Genomic DNA, 19,811 nt, shown 5'->3' on the forward strand with positions numbered 1-19,811 from the left:
TGTATTAACTTACTTTGTGTATTGTAATAACAAATTTGCCCTTAGAAGACTAAAAACAAAAATTGAGTTGTTTAGCATTGGAGGCTGGTTTTATATTAAATAATGTACACTTCATCTTATGTACAATGATATTTATAGTTTCAGCGTCTTTTGTTCAATATTCTTCTATTGTTGTAGACGTTGATGTAAATAGTTACTTATATTAAAGCTCGATGAAAGGAAATTTTGTTTTCATTTTGAGAATACAAATATTAAATTCAGAGAAGAGCTTACTAAAGTTGTGGTACTTGTAAATTTAAGTGGTAGGCCTAGAGAAGGGTTAAAGGTAATGAAGTAATAGGTTTGAAAGCTAATAGGTTACAGATCTAAAGAAGTGGCAAAATGTAAAAAAGTTGTTCATTTAAAGAAGTGGTGAATGTAAAATAGTGGGTGGTCCAAAGAAGTGGTTAATGTAAAGAAGTGGTTGGTCTCAAAAAGTGGTTAATGTAAAGAAGTGGTTGGTCTATAGAAGTGGGAAATGTACCAACATGATTGGTCTAAATAAAGTTGTTACACTTAAAAATTGGTAAGTCTAATAGGTAACAGTAATATCATTCTTCATGAAAAGGTAAAAGTTAAAAAAAATAATTAAAAGCTTAAGAAACTGTTTCTAATTTTTGCAGAAAATCACCTTTATTCCTGTTATTTTTCATTAAGATGCCATTGATGTTACAGACCAAAGCATTCAGAATGAGTATCTTAAACTTTTTGCCAATAATTTTAGTTGTTCCTTTTACCAAAGTAAAATTCATTGAACACTCAAGTGTTAAATGTGTGAACACAAAATTTATTATCAACATTTTTTTTTACTACAAAAGACAAAAAAAAACAAGTAACACCACATTTATAATTATTAATATAAACACATTTCTAATCCATATTTTATTTTTTTGTTTGCTTTTTTGTACAAATTTTGTGCAAACAACATTTCACCCAAAAGATTTTGTCAGGATACCACACAATTAGTTTGTTACATACATAGCAGGGTACTTGTCTTTGATATTAACATAATAGGCAAGAATAATGGTGTCATACTTTTCTTGCTGGACTCAAGACTCAAGGTTATCTGTACAGACCGTATATTTATGGTGACATATAAGCAGTGTGGTGAATGAAATAAATACATACAAATGAAAGAATGTAGATCTTTGACAGTTGAAAAGAAACATCTCGTTGTTTTCATTGTTATTCATAAATTGCTACAAACTTAAAGTAAAAAAGTTTGCATCAAATTTGTTTTTAATTCCCCTCCCCATTACAACTATTCCACATTTTTATTAAGATATTAATGACAAAATCAATGATCAAGACTCCCTGTTAACATTTGAAATGGACTTAAAATAAGATGATAAATAAACTGCTTGGTAATAAGCACTGGTTTTTTAATGCTGTTAAAGGAACTGCAACTCTTATTTAAGTGCTGTACCAAGGAAGGAACTACTTGAGACAATGTATTTTCTTGAAACTGCATCTGTTAAGGGTGAAAAAAATTTGAGAAATTGTTATATACAAAAATAAAGGTTAATTAATAACTAATTAATGATCTGGTTAGTTTTGTAAGGTTGTTCTTGCTGGAAGTGGAAATGGCAACAAACACTCCACTACTGTACAATGCTTCTTTTGGCATGTGTTAATTAGCCAATGACAATCATTCCAACTCCTGGCTTTTGTGACATTGTGTCCAGTGAAACTTTTATCACTGACAATAAAGGGGCAAGGCAAGCAACTGATGCCTTAGCCAGTAAGCTTTGGGCAAGAGGGTCTCATTAGCCTTAGCCAGTGACCCACATAGAAAATGGAAAAGCTCTGAATTGAAACCTTTGCTGCCGTGTAGCTGTACCCAAAAATGGGAAAAGTTTCAGACGTCAACCCTGGGGTCAAATCAGGAGTCTGTGAGCATCAGGCAGCAATCAGCACATAGTATTTTATCTTGGCAGAAACACTTCTGAGCCCAAACTGTATCTCGTACATGTCATTCCTTTAGACACATTAGCTGTGTAGAGAGGAGGTAAACTCTGAGTGGGCAATATCATTCTAATCATAGCTAATGTCCCAATCATTCCATGACTGAAGGAGGTCAACAACAATGATCTAAATATTCAAACTATTGTTATTTTGTTTCTTCTATTATAAAAGCATACAACAAATTATTTTGGCATTACACAAACTTGTGATACCTTTACTTTGGTCTGTCTTTTGTTCAACCCTGAGTCTGACTTCCTGTTGCCTGTTTAACCGCTAAAACCCCCAACAGCTTCTGTACTAAGGCGCTAAGATCTTGTGTGCCCATGTTATTCAAGTCTCCACTAGCTTGAGGTGTAGGCGTCACCGGCGTCTGCTGGTAGTCATACATGTAAATGTTGGGAGGAAGTGCTTCTGTTGGACACAAATGAAACAGTTGGTTTAGTTAAAATAAAACAACAAAAACTTAAGATTATTGCTGCAATGGTTTGAACTAGACATTTCTAAAATATATACCTGCTAAATAAGAAGAGCAGAGCTGTGAATTCTATCAGAGATAAACTGAAGGGACAACTTAATCAGTAATGAATAAAGAATATACATTGTAGGACAATTAGATCAATCAAAGATCTCCTAACACTTGAAAATTATAGTATTAAGTTAAGTTCTTATCTTTCTGAGATTCCTGTGTGATATTTCATTATGTATTTAGAACTAGCCAGGAAATATTTTAATGTATGTAAAACTTACCAAGCTTTTTATGATACATGTAATGACTTCAATATTCATAGACATATATGAGTGTCTGATAATTATGTCAATGTATGTATGACTGACTAGACTTTATTGTAATGTATGAAGAAACTTTATTATGATGTGTGTATGACTGACTAGTCTTTATTCTAATGTATTTAGGACTCAAGAAACTTTATTATGTTTATATGACTGACTAATCTTTATTCTGATAGGCCTATATTTGTGAATGAATAGACATTATTCTGATATATTTATGAATGAGTAGACTTTATTCTAATATATTTATGAATGGACTTTATTCTGATAAATTTATGAATAAGTAGACTTTATTTTGATATATTTATGAATGAATAGACTTTATTCTGATGTATTTATGACTGACTAGACTTTATTATGATGAATTTTTGACTGATGATGTTTGTGCAGTTGAATTATGATGCATGAGTAGCTGTGTGTTTATGATTTAGTATGATTGTATGATGATGTATGCACTGCTGTATGAGGATGTATGTATGAATTTTTAGATGTATGTATGCTTATATGATGATGACATTTTGATGGTGTTGTAGCTATATTCACATGTATGACTGTTTTATCATGTATATGCTTACAATGATATATGAGTGCTTGATAATGTTATGCTTAGTTTACTGCAAGACCAATGCATGACTGCACACAGACGTATCTATATACCTGATGTTGTTTTTGTCTGAGTAATCTCTTTATTTACTCCAATGAAACCTGCCAGGAAATCTCCATTTCTTCCCGGTGGTGCTTGTGTTGTGGTTGTTGGGGGCGGTGGTGTCTCACCTATTTCAAAATAAAACCATTAAAAGACCATTGCTAAACTTTAATAGAGAAGTCACAGCAACAAAGTCTGAAGAGTCCATTGATCAAACTTATAATCTGAATAACTGAAATCTAACAGTAGTTCAAACTCAAGAGAGTCAATGAGGTATATTATGATGAGGTTGAAATTCTTGAAGAAATAGTAGATCTAGGTCTACACTCCAATTCTGGAGTCAAAGTAGGCTACAATTTAATTTTGGGAAAAGTAAAAACAACAAAAAACCTAAATAATTTTATAAAACAATAGATTGATATTAATACTTGTAACAGCACTTTGTGTGTGAAGTAGTGACTAGACTAAATACTTTTAGTAAGTGTAATTTATAGACTGACCCATAAATGCAGCTAGAGGATTCAATGAGTCATAGGTTCCGGTGTTGGTAGGTATCTCACTGAAATCGTTGCTACGGAACTCATTCTTTGGCCCCAGAATAAAGTCGTTGAGCCTGTCACTTACGAATCCAGAGCCTGTTGGTGTTGGTGGGGGCTTCGTTGTAATCTTTGGCTTGGGTTGCTGGGCTAATGTTGCCCCATTGCCTGAACAAAAAAAAAGTTGAATTGTATAACTTAAAGAATAAAATGTTTTACATACAACATTCTCATTACTATTCATATGTAAAGTAAAAAAAAGTAAAGTTCCCCTTTCAGACCTTGTGGTCTATAGGGCAGATGATGTAAAGGTCATCTGATTCTGTAGCTTATGGTTAATGAGGGTGTCATGTGGCCAGCACAACGACCAACTGCCTTTACTTTTCCCCAACTAATGTCAGGTACCCATTAGAGCTGGGTGGACTCAGAGGCGCCAGAAGATCCTGAAATTAAAAATCCCAATCTTCACCAGGATTCAAACCCCGGTTAGGAAGTCAAGCACTTTATCGGTCAGCCACCGCGCCTCCCACTATTCATATGTGGAGGCACAAAAAGCAGAGCCATGACCTAGGCATCCCCCCTTGGTCCCTCCACCCACTTGAAGACAGAAGTGGTCTTCATCGAATGCCAAATATGTTGCCTGACTTAAATTATAATGAAAAATCTGTTACAGTCTCTCATAGCAGGTCATTCGATGGAGGACTCACAAACAAGTTGCCTGCCCACCTTGCCTACACCCAAAGTCTATAGGACTCACAAACAAGTTGCCTGCCCAGCTTCCCACCTTGCCTATACCTAAAGTCTATAGGACTCACAAACAAGTTGCCTGCCCAGCACCTTGCCTATACCTAACGTCTATAGGACTCACAAACAAGTTGCCTGCCCAGCTTCCCACCTTGCCTATACCTAAAGTCTATAGGACTCACAAACAAGTTACCTGCCCAGCACATTGCCTATACCCAAAGTCTATAGGACTCACAAACAAGTTGCCTGCCCAGCACCTTGCCTATACCCAAATTCTACTTACTCAACAGTGTTCCTAGTAAGGCATCCAAATTATTAGACATGGAGTTGGCTTCTTTTGGTGCCATAGGTTGAGCTAAAAATTGATTTAGCTAAAAAAAATGAAACAAAAAAACATATTAGAAAGAAGCTTAAATTTCAAAATCTATTTTGGACATTATCCCTAATATAAAACAAAAGCCAAATGAAGACTTACAAATTGACTAACCTATATAATGTATAAACCCTTACTAAGAAAATACTAGTTTTGCCCACACATAAACTAAGTAGATCTAGTTCTAGCTCAGCGGTTCTCAACCTTTTATGCTCGGCAACCCTTTTTACAATCCCCCACTATGCCGCGACCCCCCACACAGACGCACATACAGCAATAGAAGAGTTGACAATAACAATCCATACTTTCGATGGTCTTAGGCGACCCTTGGCAAATTGTCAATCGACCCCCAAGGAGGTCGCAAACCACAGGTTGAGAACACCTGTTCTAGCTCAAAGCATGTCAGGCAGTTCTCCTATATTACTACACCAGGTAGGCTTATAATACTCACTGACAAGGCTTTAAAAATACCTGAATAGGATTTGGGCCTTTAGCTGAGAAGTCTAATTTGTTTGGAGGGGCAGGAGGATTCTGTGGATTTTGATCAAAAATACCAGCAAACTCATTGGCAGCAGCTGTGGAAACAAGAGATGCATTATGTCACTGAAGCCTAAATTCTATTTCACTGGAACCGAGTTAGCAAGATCAAGGTTGAGCACAAACTTTACCACTTTATCCCCCCCCCGCCCCCAAATCCCCAGATTAATTAATTAAACGTATAAAGTATACTTCATAATCATGTGTACCCTGGACATAATCACCCACCTTGGTTATAGGTCCTACAGACTCCTACACATTACATTGGGATTGGTTTGAAGTAAGGTTCCATTATAAGAGATAGATCTACAGAGACCTAAATTTAGATCTGCGTAGACCTAGATCTAGTCTATCGTAAAATTAATGTCCAGCCTAGTAATACTAATAGTAATAGTAATACTTACTTATGTATTTTTATATTAACAGGTAAGTTTACATGAGATTCATGAGATCAAATGAGAAGATTGTTTGTTTATCATAAGCAAGCCGAATCTATGAAAGACTTTATAAACTTTAATTCCTTAATATTACAACATTAAGTGGAATCCGATTTATTTGAAGTGGAAGGGAACAAGGAAAGACTTCAAATTTTCAGGGTTTTTTTTAACACGTCAATAGGGGAAATAACTCAATAAGACTGATTTTCTACAAATTACTTCCCTTACCCTTAAGGTCAACTAATATAAATAACTATTTATTTTGAGTCTGTTAAGAGACGGAGAGAGGGAGTCTGTAATAGTTTAAAATGTAGAATATGCCACGTCACACAAACCTGATACACATATATTGCGTTTTTGTACTAAAGCTGGTTACCAATTACTAACATACAGCCAATAATCGCGATACAATAATAAAAAGAAACATGCTAGTGAACAGTAGGCCTAATAGTAGGCCTATTTGCCTGTTGTTACCAAACATCTATTTTGTATTTAAATGGTACTCACGTTGTTGTCCAAAGTTTGACTGTGGCTGAGGAGGTGGCTGTGCTGGTTGGTACTGAGGGTTAAATATTGTTGGCTTGAGTCCGTTAACATCGAACTGAGAAGAGAATGGGTCAAGATTCTCTGCCGGCGCAGGATTTTGTTGTGCCGGAGCGCTCTGGGGTGGGTTGTTAGAAGCTGTGAACGAAAACAAAGACTATCAGAAATCATCAACTATCATTAATTAAAACGTGAAGTGTATCACATTAGTGATAGTGTGGAGAGTCAGTGAACTACGCAATTAGAAACTGGGCAGACCTTTTTTTTTTTTTTTACCTCTCACGCTTTGGGGTTTAAAAGTTGAGGTATCTATTTTATCTCTATTTTTTCTATTGAACCATTTTTTTAAACTAAATCTTGCGTTGTGGCAAAGTGTGCGCTGTAGTGAAGAGAGTAAGTGTCAGAACCTATATGAACAGAGTTACACTTTACAGAATATATCCAGTCTTTATATATTTTATTTATATCATGAAGCTTTTGATGTTCGTAGCCAATATTTTACAAAGCTGTCTGCGTCTGTCTGTCTGGGTAGAATCTTTTACACGTTATTTCTCCCACTTCCTAATCACAGATCAGGTTGAAACTTTGAGCGATTTTCCATTGTTGATGACAACAAATGAATCAATCAATAAACTATTCAGTTAATTAGTCAGTTTTATTATATATTATATTATAGGCCTAGGCCCATATATATATAGGCCTATATAATTGCGATTAACTAATATAAATATATAAAATAAATATCTATATATTTATATGCTCTAAACTCTAAGCTAAGAGGAGATAAGCTTTGTGAAGAGAATTATGTCGTTCGATAAAAGTTTTAAACTATATAGGCCTAGATTTTTGAGACTGTTTAACCATTTATTTTTATAAGTACTTGAATAACTTTGTGGCTAGCGCGTCTGCCTTCCATCATGGAGGCTCGAAACCTCGAGTTCTAATTCAGACTCGAACTATTTTTTTTTTAAATAGCTTTTGAAAAAGCGGCACAGAAACCTTCTCCCAGATTACCCCCTACCCCCTAAATAATCGCCCACATAAGTGTTTGGACCATCTGAGCATTCTATAAGCCCGAAAGTTGCGTTAAACAAAAACAATTAATGATAATTCTTCCAATTGCAAAAAAATATTGTTAGTCTGGATATTTAAAAAATTAATTACACGATTGATCAAAATAATGAATTTAATTTCACCATTAATCAAATTTGTTTGTATAAAAAGGATTTTTTTACATTGGTTTTACAATTAATATTAGATTAATACTAAATACCAATGCTTATAAAAAAAATAATTTTATATTCATTTTAAATAGTGCTGTTCAGTCTACGGACCGTGGGCTTTTTCCGGACCGTGATACACGTGTGCAAAATCTGTATAGCCCCCAGACACACAACACTCAGGCACCGCTGCGCTAACAGTATCAATTTGGTGTATCATAGCTGCCTGGTCGTGTGGTGTGAGCTGGTCCACGAATGTGGGCGTGGGTTCATATCCCACTTCTGACACCATGTAATAGACACTAAAACAACATGAGCTTCAAAAAACAATGATTTTATTAGTCTCTATTTATGCTCTTTACTCTAGCCACTTGTTCTCTAAACTGACTTCCTTTTACACACAGTCCTGACACCCTGCTGTTCATTCAACCATGTACACTCAAGGTCCACTGGTCATTTCATACACAGGCACACACACTGCACTACCAGCCACTCAAAACACATACACTTACTATCACAGTGGACTGTCACCATGATGGTCTCGGGTTTGAGCCCTGCCACTCCCCGTCATCCTACGGGAATCTTTAATTCTGAAGGAACACCCAAAATATGTCGAGCTAACAATCAACAGCGATTTAGCTAAGGATATTTTAAAATAAATTGAAGCATTATCAAATGGTCATAATGTCTTCTATACATCATGGTGTCACAACTATCAGTAATTGCTATTCTCATCCATTCCTCTATTTAACCATTGGATAATTGGAAGCCTAGAATTACGCAATTTATTAATAACTTTCCCGTCGATATCTAAATCGACAAATAACAAATTCGTATACCGCAATTCCAGTAGTAGGGACAGAGTTAGACTAGTCAACATAGAGTCATAGTAAGGACAGAGTTAGACTAGTCAACATAGAGTCATAGTAAGGACAGAGTTAGACTAGTCAACATAGAGTCATAGTAAGGACAGAGTTAGACTAGTCAACATAGAGTCATAGTAAGGACAGAGTTAGACTAGTCAACATAGAGTCATAGTAAGGACAGAGTTAGACTAGTCAACATAGAGTCATAGTAAGGACAGAGTTAGACTAGTCAACATAGAGTCATAGTAAGGACAGAGTTAGACTAGTCAACATAGAGTCATAGTAAGGACAGAGTTAGACTAGTCAACATAGAGTCATAGTAAGGACAGAGTTAGACTAGTCAACATAGAGTCATAGTAAGGACAGAGTTAGACTAGTCAACATAGAGTCATAGTAAGGACAGAGTTAGACTAGTCAACATAGAGTCATAGTAAGGACAGAGCTAGACTAGTCAACATAGAGTCACAGTAAGGACAGAGTTAGACTAGTCAACATAGAGTCATAGTAAGGACAGAGCTAGACTAGTCAACATAGAGTCACAGTAAGGACAGAGTTAGACTAGTCAACATAGAGTCATAGTAAGGACAGAGCTAGACTAGTCAACATAAGAGTCATAGTGCTCTACTATGTTTCAGATCTTATTCACGTTTGGCATTTTTTTCTCTAAATTCCTGTGCGAGACCCTCGCCTATTGGATGCCCTAGGCGGCTGCCTAAGGTGGGCCCTAGTTTAACCCCCAATTAACACTTTATCCAGATATTGTTGTTTCTAAATGTTTCTCTCCACCTTGACAGCTAACTTTAAGTGTGCATGAATGTTGGAGCTATTTTTAGAAATCTCTCCAACGAGCAAGACGTCAAAGTTGACTTTATGTCTTTCAAAGAGACAGGAAGAAAGGATTACGTTTTTATTCTATTTCAAGGTAGAGAATTGTCCGCGTTGGTCCCAAATTGAGTCTACACCCAAAACATTCAAGCAGCAGTCTACTTTCTTCAAGATTCTAGCATAAATACATTGCCTACCAAAATCAAGATAAATTTAAGATTCTGGCAAACATTTTAAATACATTTTCAAGTATCTCACCCATCCCCCAGAGTTTGATTTTGATTTTTTAAAAAAATTAATTAATTAATTTTGGCCACACCGGGGATATAAAAAAAATCCGGATGTGACTGTAAATTTAAATATTTTAGAGATATAATTCACTGCATTCAGTCTATGATGACACTAAAAATGTTTTCCCCAAAACATCCTGAAGTGAGACGCTATGACGAACGTAATAGCTGACCTTTTATTTCAATGGACCTCATTCACCAATCGTAAACAAACAACATTTAGCCACGTGATTATATTGATAAACAAATGAAAATTACGTATCACGTGACAGCCTTTATGGATTACGTAATTTGTAAAGAAGATATAGAGAACAATGTGGCAAAATGTTGTTTGTTTACGATTGGTGAATGAGGTCCATTGATTTCCTCCTTTACATAACAGCACAATGTTGAACATGCCGCAATAGAACAGGTTTCTATACACCTCGATGTTTGGCGACTGAAAATTTAGTATTATAATGTTGTCGAAACTATTTTCTAACTCAAATAAACCTCACCATTCACACGCAAAGTTGCTGAAATAAATTGCCAGCTCTCTTGATGATAGAAGTGATCCTCATCGAAATCGAGGACGAACGACAAGAATTTGTGTGGGTCATACAGAGTCACAATGTACCTCTGAAGGCAGCCTGGTCGTATGGTATGCGCTCTGGACTCTCTGTCCTTCCAAGCTGCAAAGAGGCCCGAACAAGAATCTGTCCCCAAAACCTTCCTATAGAACAAAAACTATACGTAGAACTGCCTGGAAACCCCTGCGCAGTTCATCTCAGATATTGGATCACTGATCTGAACCTTCCGACACGTAAAATGAGAACAAGGAAGAAGAAGAAACAAGATAGAACTCACTAAAACTACACGTCTTTCTCTCGTTTGTTCTTCTCTCGTCAACGTTCAACTTCCTATTTATTAACGAGACATTTTCGTGATTTCAGTAGAAACTATTCAGCCTACACAACCAAACCATCCGCTCGCAGTGCTCATAGTTACGCCAGTTACACGCACACACACTCGCCCACACCCCATAACATTAATAATTCCAAATCTGAAAAAAACATCCGTAACATGTAAAACAAAACTGAGCTGTTAATCCTAGTGATTCATATCTAGTTCGAAAGTCTTTTTGTTGTTGTTGTTGTTGTGCTAAAAAGATACCCCAGTTTGATAAATTAACATTTAATACCTTATTTATATGGATATGCACCTGGACAGGCTTTAGGGTCTTAACAGAACCCGTCATCTCTTGTGGCGTCGATTTTTTAAAAATTGAGCTGACCCAATGAGACCAACCATTCCCTAACATTGAACATTCGACTTAAAAATTATCATTTGATTTAAAATTAAACAATCGACTGAAAAAAAAAAAACTAAACATTAACTCTGAACTCTTAAACATTTCACCACTAAACGCAAGAATTGTTAAAAAGTCATCCATTCCTAAGGAAAATTGTTAAAAATTTGTTTAAGAGTCTTACCAGGCTGTTGTTGATAGTAGTTGCTGTATGTACCAGGCTGTGCTGGAGGTTGCTGTTGTTGTGGATAAGAACTCTGCTGTGGGTAGGAACTCTGTTGTGGATAAGAACTCTGCTGTGGGTAGGAACCCTGTTGTGGATAAGAACTCTGCTGGGGGTAGGAACTTTGCTGAGAGCCTGTTTGAGAATTGTACTGCGGGTCATAAGCTTGGTTCGAAGCTGCGGAAAAGAAAAGTTTCACATTTATAACAAATGTAAGTTTAGGCTTTAAAAAAATATGAAATTCAAGATTTATAAAAACCAAAAATGCTATACTGTACTTCTGATGAAAATAAATGTACAGTGCAAATGATCTAAGCCTTATTTATCAACCCAAAGCTATTAAGTCAAACTTCAGGACTTAGAAGCAGCCCAATGGATACTAAATCAATGAGCAGTGTCAACTTGGTGGACATTACTTTCGTTTTAGTGTTCTATCTATAATTTAAGTTTATTTTCTGCTTCATGACTAAAGTTAGTATATTGAACAACTAAGGGTTCTCTTTAAAAGAATCTGTTTCATTATGCTGAATAATGCTTATATTGCTTTACAAATTTCTATTTGCCAACCAACAAGTTTTGAGGCTTGTTCATATTCCGAACTCTTAAGTACTAGAGATACATAAATCTGCAGTCGATATCCTCGTAGAGATCCCAAGCTCACTCAGTCTTTCCATTCTAGATCTAGTGGGTGGCTTATTTTACAAGTTTAGGAGTAACAGGCTTAACCTGGATGATAGGTGCCTGAAAGTTAGGGCACATCGTTTTGAAAAAAGTTGGACACATGGATTTATCAGTGATGACTATATTTAGTGCTATTCTCACAGGCTTGTTAGGGTTAACATTTTTTTCCTCAATTTTTTTTTTTCTGGCTCATGAATATTTTCATGTTTCCTTGTTCAGCTGATTTCTCTGCACTCTCAAAATTTCATGGATAAAACTGCTTTTTTTCTTCTATAAGTCCCGAAATCTTTGTTACATCAGAATGAATCTCCTAATTTTAAACATTAATGATTTAGACAAAAATTCTTTGCTTGTAAGATCTAATCCGATTGTCTCGTATTGTTCTTTAAGTAATCTTCGTCTTTAAAGTCCTTACTTCTATTTTTGTCCATTTCTATGAGGTTAAACCATCTCACGTGCTACTCCATTACCTAACTTACACTTTATAAGGCCCTAAGATTTGAGAGCTTTTTGGGGCCCCATTTTAGTTTACATAAAGCATTTTTTTTCTTTACTTGATTGAAAATAACCAGGGAACGATTTGTGGGGCACTTCAGCTAGAACTTATGTTGCTTATAGGTAAATCCAGCACTGATTGTCTCCCTTTATATAACGGACAGAGTTCTAGGTTGTAGGTAATTTAATCTCTAAACTTCCTTTCGTGATTTTTTAAAAATATGAATTCCTGCCTTGAAGCTTCAGGTTGAAAGATTTCTTCATAAGATCATCCATAGTGACTGTCCATTTGGTGTGATGGTAGACTGAAGCTGACCTCAAGTATTTGAGATTTGTCCTTACACCTGTAATCATTTTCTGTTGCCCTGAAACTACGTTTTGCTGCGTTACTCAAATTGATTCACTATTCAGATTTTGTCAGAGAAACTAAAGTATGACCAATTTTGTTTTGAGTGTTAAATTGGTAAAGGCGTCATTTTCTTTCTTTTCACTGATGTAAAGATGGATCTTCTGAAAGGTGTTGAACGATTACACTATTTTAATTTCATAAAAAAACTCATTTAAATCATATGAATATATCCCAGTTCATCACAAACAGATATCACTGTTAATTGTCTAAACATATCTTTGTCAATCACATGAAGATATCCATATAAATCCATGCGGATTTTGGTTCAATCACATAAACTTATCCCTGGCGATGAATGGAAGATTCAATGAACTTATCCCTGCCAAAATCCAATCTCTAAGCGACGGTTACCAAACAAATATTAACAACTTTACCTGGAAATATCCAAAACAATAGGTGCTAATATTTTATTTCATTAAAAAAGAACTAATATTCCAATAGTGCTTCTTTCCTGAAGTTTGATGTAATTATTTATTCTTTTTTTTTTTTTTTGTTATTCTCTGATATCGATGAAGTTAAAATTTTACAATCACTAAACATCTTATCACAATGTTTCATTTACAAAGTCAAAAAAGTTTTTTAAATATATAGTGCTTAAAATTTTTATTTAAAAGTTCTCTTTACTTGAAATACTGTATACTCTTATGATCTTAAAAAATGGCAGGTTAAGTTAGTTTTCAGGGTCAGGGATTAGGGGAAAAAAAATAAGGATTGTAAATTTAGTTCAGTGATAGTTAAGGGAAACGGACTTCAGAAAAAAAAAAGTTAAAGTCGGAATGAAGAGTTAAAAAAAAGTTTAGTAACAACAGCACAAGAGGGCAAAGGTCAAATGGAGTTGCTTAGAGTTAGTAGTGAACAGGGCGGGTGGGGAAAACAAAAGTTAGGGTAGTTCTTGAATTGACTGGAAAACATGTTAAAAAAGAGCATTAACTGCAAAGCAATGGTAAAACTAAGGGAGATAAAAAGTGACATTCAGAAAAAAGAAAAGGAATTAAAAATCGGCATAATTAAAAAATATAAATTCTTGCAAAAATCTGTAACCATAATCTCGTGTTTTTTTTTTTTAATTCTAAACTGAATGTTGACAAGCAAATGACGCTGCAGCCTGCAAGTAGCCTTATGCAAATACCCTTTAACTTATTCTTGTGGGTAGCATCGGATACAGCCTTATTTTTCATCACTTACATGTAACAAAGGTACACTCATAAAGAAGAATACGGTTATGTTTTTTTTTTTTTTTTTGTGTGTGCATGGACAAAGATTTTAGCTTTTACCAGCGTTATCTTCAGTAGTTTAGACATATTTCTAACGTTCTCTATTTGTTGTAATGATTTACTGTACCGCTGAACTAGATTTATTCAAACCTAACCATACCAAATTAACGTCAAATGGACACGCTGGCAAAACTTTATAAGAAATAGTCAGTGTATTACGGCGGCAGCTTGTCCATTTATATATATTATATATATATATCTATAAACACTAATTGTACTTGATGAAGTAATATGCGTCTCCCATTAGGAGGATCACATTTTTTTTGCGAGAAATCAGAATGGTAAAATGGTAGACATACTGACAGGTCATTTATTTTGTATAAACTGACAGGAAATGCAATTTTGTATCAACTATCAGGTAATGTAATTTTGTATTAACCGACAGGTAGTGTAACTTTGTATCAAATGACAGATTGTGTAATGTTTCATCAACTGGCAGGTAATGTAATTATGTAACAACTGACAGGTAAGGAAGTTGTGTATTAGGTAAACACAATGATTTTTGTTGAAAACTCGACGCGGCTTGAAATAGTGTATAGGTAACCAATTGTTTTAAATATTTATATTGCTGCTTTAATATGATAATAATCGGGCTTACATTCTTCAAAACGTATCGTAATGCTTTAATTCAGGAAATTATAATTTGTACAACAAAAAGACATGTTTTTTGTTTGTTTGTATAATTAAACAAAATTATGAACCAAAAAAGGCCAGATTTAAATTACAATTGATCTCTCTCACATACAAATATACAAATACTCTATTTGAGTCAAATTAATATATAAGGCTTGATTTTAAGAAAGTGTTTTAAAAAACAGCCCAGGCAAAAGCTTGCCTTAACTGGCATATATGAGAACACCTTGCATCAAGTGGCTTCTGAAGCGATAGAGATCCCTATCAGAAAACTAAACCAGCCAAGTAGACAACATTGGATTATCCTGACACCAATCAAAATGGAAAGTCAAATCCAGTCAAAGATAGTCGTAAAGTGTTGGAAAGTCTAAGTCAAAGATAGATGTAAAGTCATGAATGCAGTAAGAAGCCTATAAGTGAAGAAGTTGTAGGCTTAAAAAAAAAAAAGAGCTAGTACAATTCTGAACTAGCCTCAGCTCGAATGCCTCTTTGTACTCTACATCAGAAACTAATCCAACCTAAATTTACATTAATAGGCCTAGAATTTAAACAGGTTCGGATTTATGCTTGATAAGGCCATATTTTTTGTTAAGATATGGGGACCCTTTTAACCAACACAAAGCCATATTTTCCTTAGCTCTATCTTCAAAATGATTAAAAATATCGTTGTAACTATTTTGTGAGGCCCACAAACAAGTGGGGCTCTATGCTATAGCTTCTGTTGCCTGTAAGTAAATTCAGCATTGAATTTAAGTCAATTAAAAAAAAAAAATCAGAATATTCTCAAACTCATTTTAAATGTATATAAAAAACAACCAACCCAACACCAAAGGATACCAAAAGGAACAAGTCATCCTAGACAAAATACTACGGACTACAACTAACTCTAACTGCAGCGAGTTTGTCAACAATATTATAGGCAAATCGATCTAGATCTAGACTTGAACCTAAAATAAAACAGTAAAATATGAGGGAGGGGGAGGGAATAACACAAGTCCTGCATGAGATCAACTATTGTACTTCTAATTGTCCTAATTTTAAATTAAACTCAAGTTGAACATCTTCTAATATAAAGTGTTGCAAAAATGAGGCAGATAATGAAATGAGACTAGTTTTAATTACATACTAACTTTCATTGTTTAACATTGTATTATTATGTATTTCACTTTTCAATAAGAAACATTGGGCAAAAAGGATATTTTAATAAAATGACTTTTCGTTCTGTCATATTCATTGAAATGATTCTATCACACAAATCACTCAGTCCTACGAATCATACCAAAAGAATTAATCACTGTACCATTAAGCTGTGATGTTAAAAAAAATAAATAAAGCAATGCCTGGAATGTTAAATTCACAAAATCCAGCAGAAGTGATGACGTAAGCAAGAGTTTTACCTTCTACCAGGAAGTGGTGATTCAAATAAAATAAGAATAAAAACTTAATCTACCAGGAAGCGTTGACCCGACTTGTCATGAATCTACCAAGACACACCGACGTTAGCCAGTTAATATACAGTACAACATGAATCAATCTCCCAGTAAGTGATGTTAAAGTGAAACCATTCCTGAAGCCCATTTACCAAGTTTGTGTGATGTACACAGAAATCGACGTTTCTAAAAACTTAACAAAACTATTTGCTACAATCTTCACAATTACTTCATGTGTCGGAAAATCGCTCTAGATTTAAAAAAAAAACGCATTTTATTTTAGCACTAATTTGTGTTTTTTTTTTTTTCATTTGGTCTATGAGAGTTCCCTACATGTTTGCTATAGATACATATAAATTCAACATAAGATTTATACGCACACATCATTATACATTGATTTACTTTCATGGTATATAGATCTATGAACCTACATATTCCATAATAAATATAATTTTGGCAATGGTTTCGATTCCAAATCGTTATGGAAGAGCTCAATTTAATCACATGACAATGGTTAGGGCACGATTAGGAATTCGTCGCGAAAAGTTGTTTCATAGAAAGGGAAAGTTTTGGGTTAGAGACTATGACCTTGTGACCTGACTATTAAAAACAAGACTAGGATTTAGAAAGTGTAGCGAAAAATAAATAGAAGACTTTTGGCAGCTCTAGAGCAAAGTCGGCTTTAGTCTCTGAAGTAGATACTGGTATTGAGATAAGACGACATTCGACAGTTCCCTTCATTAAGTATTAAACAATTTGTTCGGCCTCGTTTATCAGCGTCAATTACTTTATGTTTTTGTTTTTTTTTCGTCTGTACTATTTCGCCATTCGAGTGTCGTGTTACCTTCTTTTAGACTTATCTGTTCGCCATTGGAGTATCGTGTTACCTTCTTTTAGACTTATCTGTTCGCCATTGGAGTGTTGTGTTACCTTCTTTTAGACTTATCTGTACAAGACACAACGCGTAGTCGCCTAACACTACGCAAACCCAGTTGTGACTAGCATATGATTCCACTTCTGATGCAGACCACGCCGTTGCCCCTCCGGGAGTCTATCCTCTATCCCATAATTCCATTTTAAAATATAAAATTACCTTAAACATTTATCTCTGTATGAAGAAAACTTAAAATATCATTTAGATCTAGATTATTATTATTATCATTATACAAATTGTTTTGAATTTTCATACGCTGTAGGGATGCAGAATGCTAAATTTTCTTTAGATGTGGCAAGTCTGCAGCAGCACTGGCCTCTGACAGGTAATGGGAATCTTTCTAGGAATGTCCAGGTCATAAAGATGTCTGCAGAGTTACAACTGTCATATTCCTACTGGGAATATTGTAATCTTATAGACCCTATAGCTTCCACAGTAACTTAATCGCCAAGCCTATGGATTATTACCATTATTATTATTATTTTAGAAATGAATCAATATTCTTTCTCTGGCACTACAAGGGTTGAAACTGATTAAAGGGAAAAAAATTCATTGTAGTTTATTATTATTATTATTATTATTATTATATTTCTACTATTACTTAGTAGAAGTTAGGTCATTGGTTAATATGCATGACTAAATGCATGACGCGTAGGACGTAATCATCGCCTTTTTTTGAAGTAAAGTCTGTATTATATAAGATAAGATACTACAATTATTACAACAGTAGCAGCCTTATTCCTTCTTAAAACAACTAGCTATATTTAGCTGTCCATGATCAGCCATGACATTGCTACTGGCATACATTGTTCACAACATTTTTCACACCCCCCTCCCCATATAAAGATAATCACGACCTGGCCCAGACTTTCTGCAGAACGACAGGGGTTGGCAGCGGCCAGAGTTCGAACTCAATTAAATCATGTACAACAAGAACATGAAATAGATAGATGTTATATAAGATTGTAAGCCATTCTATGACTTGTGAAATGTGTGGAACCATTGAATTAAATTCAAGCATTTCCTATAGAAGAAGTAGTTTGAGTGTTCATTGAATACAGTCAATACAGCATCTAATCATTTGTAGTGGATCTGACTTTATATTGAAAGTCTGAAATGTTAAGTTTGCTCCCTTGTTACCATTTTAAACCAATATACTTATGTTATCAATTATCAATGAATTTTCTTTGAGCTTAAGATTTGCCAAATTGGTTTGAATCTATTTATATATCTTATTAACACGTTTAAGGTCCATTTGTAGCAACCTTCGCAATATTAACATCTTTACCCACGTGATACTATTGCGTGAGTGTGTGTATGTGTTGTGCGTGCATGTGTTCTGTGTATGAAGTTAGCGCAACGAATAGCCGTGGATTTGATCATAAAATACTCCGAAAAGCCGTGGATTAGATCATAAAATACTCCGAATAGCCGTGGATTAGAACAACATCTGAAATAGAAATAAAAGTATTATTCGCGTATTTCGCGCCATTTCTGAAATTATAAATATGATTTTTACTGAACGAAGAGGTCACTGTTTTTAAAACGAGTCTCGCCGTGACCAGCTGGGTTAATCATGCTCATAGATTTAGCTATAATTTGTTCATGCCTGTTAGTTAGGTAAAGGTTAGAGTTAAGGTCTATAGAGGAGCAGGAAGTCTAACTAATGAGGGGATACATGATAGTCTTGCCTCTGTGATTCACACCAGGGGGCGCTGCGCCCTTCTGTGTATCCCAATGGGCAGGTTTTTGTTGCCTGTTGGCGGAGCTGAGGACTGCATTCTCTGGCTGTAACGGCTGAGGAGGGGGTATGTTCGGCCTGTCTAAGCCTTGATGAGGTGGCTGAGGTTGGGGCCACGTGTTACGGTTGGAGTTCCATTGCGGGGGTGGTTGGTCTAAGGGTGAGGGTGCGCCTCCTTGAGATTGTGGCGGAGAGGGACCATTATGAGCTGGGTTCGGAGGTTGATGGTTTGGCTGTTGATAGTATTGGTGGTTAGGCTGGGCGGGGTTTGGCGGGGGGAAAGGCTGTGGGCTGGACAACGGCGCTGGAAACTGCTGCCACTGCCCTGAGCCGACCTGTTGATGCTGCTGTGGCGAGATGTCCAGTATACCGTCCCATTTCGAGGGTGGACCAGGAGGAGGGGCTTGACCTGCTGTTGTCGGTGGCAGCGACGGAGCATTGCCAAACGCAGCGGAAGGCCCATAACTTTTCTGTGGTGCAGAGATGGCTAGTTTTGAAGCAAGTTTCGCTAACAAACTTGACAGCGGGACGGTAGGTGACTTAGGAGGGTTTTGCTTGATAGAAGATGCCTGCCCGGCGGCGTAATCTGGAATGGTGAAATTAGATACGTAAGCGAGGTGCTGTTCCATTAACTGAGCATCACGAGGATCTGGTGGGGGCGGAGCATCTGTAATACTGGGCGGAGCTTCAAAATTTGGATTAAAATTATTAAAAACTCTAGCTTCATTAAAGACTGGTAATGTTACTGGAAACTGACTTCTTAAGATAAAATTATTAGAGTTCAAAAAATGATTTTTAGGCCCCGCCCCTGGAGGTAAGTTAGCAGCACCATTTCCTGCGTGACTTTGAGATATTATATGTTCTACACTGCCTGCACCAAAACCACCACCGGT

The 19,811-nt window shown here is 35.7% G+C and overlaps 1 protein-coding gene across 5 annotated transcripts in view; it reads right to left on the minus strand.

Moving 5' to 3' along the window:
- Positions 1-805: 805 nt before the first annotated feature.
- LOC106071526 (uncharacterized) overlaps positions 806-19,811 on the minus strand; it is a 56,041-nt gene continuing 37,035 nt past the window's right edge. For 3 of the 5 annotated variants that reach the window (XM_056011371.1, XM_056011369.1, XM_056011370.1), the window contains 8 exons: positions 11,283-11,498; positions 6,574-6,747; positions 5,564-5,667; positions 5,003-5,090; positions 3,940-4,143; positions 3,451-3,567; positions 2,217-2,415; positions 806-1,510 (listed from right to left, as the gene is read on the minus strand). In XM_056011371.1, coding sequence (XP_055867346.1) covers positions 2,240-2,415; positions 3,451-3,567; positions 3,940-4,143; positions 5,003-5,090; positions 5,564-5,667; positions 6,574-6,747; positions 11,283-11,498 — 1,079 coding nt within the window. In that variant the 3' untranslated portion in view covers positions 806-1,510; positions 2,217-2,239. Of the gene's footprint in view, positions 1,511-2,216; positions 2,416-3,450; positions 3,568-3,939; positions 4,144-5,002; positions 5,091-5,563; positions 5,668-6,573; positions 6,748-11,282; positions 11,499-18,868; positions 19,505-19,811 lie in introns of all 5 variants that reach the window. The other 2 variants (XM_056011368.1, XM_056011367.1) reach the window with 1 other exon arrangement.

The sequence above is a fragment of the Biomphalaria glabrata genome, chromosome 14 (assembly GCF_947242115.1).
Source record: "Biomphalaria glabrata chromosome 14, xgBioGlab47.1, whole genome shotgun sequence".
Lineage (NCBI taxonomy): Eukaryota > Metazoa > Mollusca > Gastropoda > Planorbidae > Biomphalaria > Biomphalaria glabrata.